The 6,681-nt window shown below is 54.8% G+C and overlaps 1 protein-coding gene across 1 annotated transcript in view; it reads right to left on the reverse strand.

Annotated features, from left to right (window-relative positions):
• Nucleotides 1-270: 270 nt before the first annotated feature.
• Nucleotides 271-6,681, reverse strand: part of LOC104077444 (serine protease HTRA2, mitochondrial-like) — an 8,738-nt gene continuing 2,327 nt past the window's right edge. Inside the window, exons 5-8 of the mRNA XM_009578692.1 lie at nucleotides 6,196-6,304; nucleotides 5,279-5,348; nucleotides 960-1,055; nucleotides 271-649 (exon numbers count right to left, since the gene is read on the reverse strand). Coding sequence (XP_009576987.1) covers nucleotides 484-649; nucleotides 960-1,055; nucleotides 5,279-5,348; nucleotides 6,196-6,304 — 441 coding nt within the window. The 3' untranslated portion in view covers nucleotides 271-483. The remainder of the gene's footprint in view (nucleotides 650-959; nucleotides 1,056-5,278; nucleotides 5,349-6,195; nucleotides 6,305-6,681) is intronic.

Below are 6,681 nucleotides of genomic sequence, written 5' to 3' on the forward strand. Positions count from 1 at the left end.
GCTCGCAGAGGAGGTGGCCTCACAAGCCACGGCTCGGCGTGTGCCCGCGTGTTACAGATGGAGGAGTCAGATCCCAGGCTGTGCGGGTGCCGAGTGGGTGGCAGGACACCTCTACGCTAACGCTGAGGGGATCCCGGGAGGCACAGCTGGTGTGCTCCTCCCCAGCTGGAGGGACTCCTGTGAGGAGCAGGGGCAGGGTCCCACACAGCCCAGCCTCCCCTAGGCAACCGCCGCTGCCGTGGGAAGGAGGCCACACAGCACTGGGGGCTCCCTAGAAAAGTGCTTTATTTGAGTACAGAGGGGAATGGTTGCACCACAAGTCCACCCAAGCACCGGGCCGGGCCCCTCTGCCTGGCCCCTTCCAGTCCCTCACAAGCTCTCAGTCTCTCCCTGACCAGCGCACAGACACGGCTCAGTCCTGTGTCCTCAGCTCTCGGCCAGCACCGCCAGCCAGCGCCCACAGCAGCCTGCACGACGGCACCGCTACTCCGTGACCTCAGGGACAACGCTCACCAGCAAGGTGTCATAGCCACGCCGCACCAGCAAGGCCAGGCTCTGCTGCGTCCGTACTGCCTCGTACACATCCTCCGCGCGGCGCGATGCCTGCCCGTTGATCTCCAGCACGACGTCACCTGCCTTCATCCCTGCCCTGTGGGGAGAAGGACGACAAGAACGCACAGCGGGCGAAGCAGACGCTCAGCTTTGTCCTCCCAGAAGGAAGGGGAGCCAGGCACTACAGGAGGCTTGGGCTGCTGCACCAGGCGTTCCTCCAGCCACACAGGTACCTTGGCCAACAGGATGCCAAGCCTGGGCAAGGGTCACCAGCCGGTTTCTGCTGCAGACTGATGGCTGTGGGGCCCAAGCCCTGCTGCTCTGGAGCAAAACACTCAGAGCTAAATACATCCCATCCTGCGTAGTTGCTCTCCCACGCCACCCCCAAGGCACAGGGCAGCACTTACTGATGGGCCGGGGAGCCAATGATCACCTTGTGGATTAGCACTCCGTAGGAGACATCGGGGAAGCTGGGGTCACGCAGTTTCAGCTCAGCTAGGATGCTGCAGAGTGAAAATCAGCATCACGGTAAGGATCTCCGAGGCAGAGCAGGTCTCCCACCCCACCATGGCTGCACAGGCTCGGAGACCACGGCGCAGAACCTCTCCTCCTGCATCCCTGCACACTGCTACGCACAAGCGACCAGCGAGCAGCTGCAAACCCCAGGGGCACCTGTACAACACCATCTTCCTGTCAAAAACTAGAAGATAAAAGTCCTAACTGTGCCAGGGAGAGCTGGAAACTACCAGAGCAGCTGCCAGCTGGATCACAGCTGCTGGTGATGCACCTCCCCTGCCTGAGCCGCCCCCCACCAGACCCCCCTTCCTGATACCAGATCTGCCCCTCCCCTGCTGCAGTTTCACTCCTCTGCCTTTGGTGGGTAGGACACAGAACAAAAGCTATGCCCCCTCTTTTTGCCAGACAAAAAGAGGTATACTCACATCTCTCCTCCGGAGTCTATAGACTAAACAATCCCAGTTCCTCCATTCTTCCCACAGATTAGGTTTTCTAAACCTAGCTTAAATTCTGCACCTCTCACTGCTCCTCCTTTGGACTCTCTCCCACTGCTCCTCAACCCTCCTGAAAGCGTCCAGAACTGGACGCAGAGCTCCAGCTGGATGTCACCAGAGTGGAGGGACCATGTGTCGTGTAAACAGCATTCTTCCCTCAAACACTGTGCATCAGCTCTGATCCGCTGCAGCCCAGAAATTCTCACAGTCTCTCTGTCCGGCTCCTCGCTCCTTATCAGGTACCTGTCCAGTTATGGCTCCCCACTTCGCCCTGGTCCTTGCTGAACTCTGCTATACTTTTTCACAGACCTCTGCAAGCTGCCATCCCTTCCTAATTTCACAGGATCACAACACGGTTGAGGTTGGAAGGGACCTCTTGAGATCATCTAGCCCAACCCCCCTGCTCAAGCAGGCTCAGTCAGAGCAGGTTACCAGGACCGTGTCCAGTCAGGTTTTGAGTATCGCCACGGTTGGAGACTCTCCGACCTCTCCAGGCAACCTGTGCCAGGCTTTGACCACCCTTCTCAGAGTAAAAAAGTGATTTCTCATGTTCAGATGGAATCTCACTTTTCAGTTTGTGCCCGTTGCCTCTTGTCCTCTCACTGGGCACTACTGACAGAACAATGTGAGCTGCACGTTTACTAAGTCAAGTCTGCTTCTTCGCCTCAGCCACTGAAGCTGAACAATATACGCCCTTAAGCAGGTCTCTGTACAAACATAGTAAATGCGTGATTTTGTGATTTTAGGCTACATAGCACTAAGAGTGGCTGCACCCGGTTCTGGTGGGTCGTTGACCCTGGCTGGCAGGTAAGCCCCCACCCAGTTGCTCGGTCACTCCTCCAGCAGGATGGGGGAAAGAATTTGAAGGGCAAAAGCAAGAAAACTTGTGGCTCTACATAAAGATGGTTTAACAGGCGAAGAAAGAAAGGAAAGAAAAGAAAAGAAAAAAAAAGGCCAAAAAAAAAAAAGGCAAGTGATGCAAAAGCACTTACTGACCACCTCCCACCAACAGACTGATGCCCAGCCAATCCCCGAGCAATGGCTACCTTGGAAAAAACCCCAGTTTTATTGGTAAGCACGACGTCATACAGCATGGTCAGTTCAGGTCAGTTGTCCCAGCTGTGTCCCCTCCCAGTCTCCTCCCTGGGGGTGCCAAGTGAGAAACAGGGCAGGCCTTGCTGCTGCGTAAGCACTGTTCAGCAACAGCAAAAACATCTGTGTGTTACCAACTGTTTTGGTCACAGATCTAACACACAGCACCACGTGGGCTGCTATGAAGAAAATGACTCCACCCCAGCCAGACCCAGTCCACAGGTCAGTCAGATGAGGGGTCCATCTTCCCCACCACCCTATCACCTACAACGCCAGCTGTGGATGAGATAGTTCCCCAGATGCCTATGGCCTCCAGCCGCCTGGCTCAAGAAGCTCCTGAGCTGTAACGCTGCATCTTTGCATTTGAAAGCCAGTAATATTTTTCTTCTGTAAAGTTTTCTAGTTGCTCTTTTGAACCCTACAACATCAGCAAGTTCTATCACACATTGCATGAAGAACCAACCCATGTTTTGGATGTCCCTCTAGTAACCCCCCTGACCAGCAACACACCCCAGCAGCAGTTTCATGTAGAACCTGTTCCCAATAATCAGCGTCTCTTTCCTTTGCTGTTTGCAAGTCCTTTGCTCAGTCCCTGCTTACTCGATGCTGTAAGATGACTGCAGAGGGCTGTGCTAGCCAGGGCCCTGTCTCTTCCCGTGCCTTTCTGTGGCCAAGGCGAGGGTACCTATGAGCTCCCCCACAGCTGAGCTCAAAGCCATTGGCACCCCTCCGTTCCCTTCGGGCAGCAGAGCAAAGGCCTGGTGTCTCAGGAAGCTCCTGCCTGCCAGACAATCTGTGCAGCAGGACCAGGACGCCGAGGAGCTTGTACCCAACATGGAGCTTCTCCTCCTTCCTGTGCTAGGGCAAGTTTCTGGCCTTTCAAATGAGCATGTTCAGACAGCGTAATCACCCGACTCCAAGGCGAGCAATCCCTTGTTGGGAGATCTTCCCAGCAACTGGGCACAAACAAGCCTTGCAGTCAGATGGTTTCCCAGGACCAGCTGCCAGACCGCTCACTGGCTGTGCTGAAGCTGGACCCGCTTCCCAGAAGCCATGTCCTAAGCATTTCACGCTTCTTCCCTGACAGACTGTCCTGCAGGCCTGTCCAGGAGGAGGTTGGGCTCCCACATCCCACAGGTTTTGCTGAGTACCAGCACCATCTACTGGGCATCTACTGGGCATGCCAGCAATGCTGACAGTGTTCCCCCACCCTCCTCACTGCCCCGAATCTCAGGAGGCACAAAGCATCTGCTCCTCCGTTTGTGTCCCAGGCAGAAACCCCAGAGACTGCTGGTGGTGTCCAGAGGCGCAGGCAGCCTGCAAACCCAACCAACACACAAGAGCCACAAGAGCTTTAGCAAGGGCAGAGCACAGCCCTGAAAGGTGTTTCTGCCAAGGACGCTACAACCACCAACCCCACCAGCATGCTGAGCCCCAAGAGCCAGTAAAGGTCTCTTGAAAGAAGGCTGCAAGAGCCAAGGAACTAGAGCAGGCACTTTGTCCTTGAAAAGGAGAACTGCTCTCAGAGGTGAGAGGGCAGGTCCAGCACACTCGCTGCATCTAGAAGGCTGCGTTCAGGCGTTCAGGTATAGCTCCTGCAGCAATTCCCTCCCAGGGCTCGCAGCCCTGAGCGGAGCTCTGTGCAGGCTGACCAGGGCTGTCCAGCCCTCAGCAGGGCACCCGTCTCAGGGTGCTTGGTTGGCTGCCAAGGCCACAGGCACGTCCTGGCGACCAGCTGAAGAAAGGGCAGCAGGTGATCCTTCTACCAGACCCAAGCAGGTTGTCTGTCCGCAGTCCTCTTTGCTGACTTGAGGTGCAGGGGTAACACAATGCCCTTCCCAAGCCACAGCCGTGAGGGTGAAGAGTCTCAGACCCACAAGAAGTCACTCCTCTTCCCACTTGCCAGCCCCTTCCCAAGCCACAGCTGTGAGGGTGAAGAGTCTCAGACCCCCAAGAAGTCACTCCTCTTCCCACTTGCCAGTGCTGTACTGGTCAGCACCATGATGACTTCTTTCCAGAGGCAGCAACCAGCCTTCCTCCTGAAACCCAGGAGCCTCACACCACCCTCTGGGTGGCAGCCACGCTGCGTGTGCCAACACAGCCTGCTCTCCTACCTGTTTACCTCCTCCCTCAGTCGACTACTGCAGTCCCGTATTCTAGAACTGGTTTTGCACCACAGCGATTCATCTGGTAGATCCCTCCTCCCCGAGAGTACAACTTGCCCAACTGTTTCATCACAACTTTCAGTTGGCACATTGCGTATTATTAATTAAACAATGTTTCTGGTGGCTTTTCATTCACGCTGTGTTGCAAGGGCTCTTTATCAAATTCCCCTCAATGACAATTACAGACTGATTTGGCACTCTAGGGGGTACGTTCAGGGACTTTTTATCTGCTTGCGGATTCTGCCACAAGTGTAGAAACTTGCAAGCTTCTAATTTACCTCTGACACAGCCTGGAGTCTAAACACAACACGAGCACAAGGAGATTTGAGAGTGAATGCTTAAGCTGTGAAGACAATCCTCCCAAAACCAGGCACTCTCAGTTAGTTTGGAAGATCCCACCACACAGTCACCGTGCCCCAACAAGACCGGTCTGTTGGCCCCCGACCTTAGAACACATACCTGGGTGTAAGAGTCAGCATCATCACCCCTATGTAACGGCGCTTTGTCTCTGTATTGCCAAACCAAGAGCCTGTCGAAGGAAAGGACATCAAATGACAAGGCTGAAAACAGACCTGAACTCAAAATAGCGCTGGGCTGAGCCAGCCGAGTCACAAAGCCCATGCACCTCAAGCCAGACACCGCGTGGAGGGAGTCATTCTGATTCCCTACCAACAGCTTATTTAAGTTCCATTTACCAGTTAGAGCTTTATAGGTATTGCATACTTTGCTTTCCTGGTTTGAGTTGTCATTTTTTTTGACTGAGAATATCACTCAATGGTGTTAACATGAGAACCAGAAAGCAGGAGTCTGCATTAAATAAATTATCACAAACACAAAGGAACAAAAAGAGGCAATGTTCTACAGGACTAAATTAACTACCTGTCCTTTATGATACAGCTGAATCCTGCACCTGCATTTCCATTAGTACACACAAGGCTAAGTAGCCCCCAGTTTCCAGGTCATCCTTTCTCTTTTTTGAACACCAAATAATGGTCCACTGATTTTCCCATATGCTGAGATCTACTGAAAAGTAGCAATGAACAACAACAACAAAAAATCCTCACCTAATTCTGGGGACTTAAGTGCAAGCTACTTGGGACACTTTTGAAGTCTACTGCAGCAGATGCAGGACAGCATTCTCCTTGCAGTTTGTTAGGCCCCTGTGGGCAGGGAAGTAGCAGCACAGCTTTCCCACGGCAGAGGGGAGTTTCATGCCAGGTGGGAGAATCTTCTTACCCCTGAAGAGTCTTTCTCCCGCGCTCCTTGCCCTTCTCTCAGAAGGGCCCAGGGCCCAGCTGCGCCAGAGTTTCCCTCTTTCATCCTCCTCCTTCTGGCCTCCTTCCCGCAATACCCGAGCAGGGAGGCACCCAACTCACTTTTGCGCTGCTCCTCCTTTTGCAGGAACTTCCGCAGCCGGTCTGAGGGAATGGCAAAAGAGATGCCTGATGTCACCTTCATAGTGTTCACCCCAATCACTTCACCATCCTGCAGGGGAAAGGGCACTGTGCTGTCCACCTTGCGTTGCTGTGGAGAAGAGGGGAACTACCGTGCAAGCCTGGAGTCCCGCCTGTGTGCCCGTCCCTTCCCAGCCTGCTTCTTCTGCAGCCTGCCTGACCCTGTGAGGCTGGGCAGGGGCCGGTCCCATGGGCTGCAGCCCACGCAGACCCTCCCTCTGCCCTGCCAGCATCAGCCATGCCGGCCTCACCAGTCCCATCGGCTCAGGCTCCCCGAAACAGACGCTGCACAGGGCTCCCACACCGGGCCGAGCCCCTGCTCCTCCTCACAAGGAGCCTGGTGCGTGCACAGTCCCCCCCTCCCGGCAGCTGTAGCACCCACAAGTGCTCCCCCCGAGGGGCGTCGAG

This window comes from Fulmarus glacialis, unplaced genomic scaffold (assembly GCF_000690835.1).
Source record: "Fulmarus glacialis isolate BGI_N327 unplaced genomic scaffold, ASM69083v1 scaffold5395, whole genome shotgun sequence".
Taxonomy (NCBI): Eukaryota; Metazoa; Chordata; class Aves; order Procellariiformes; family Procellariidae; genus Fulmarus; species Fulmarus glacialis.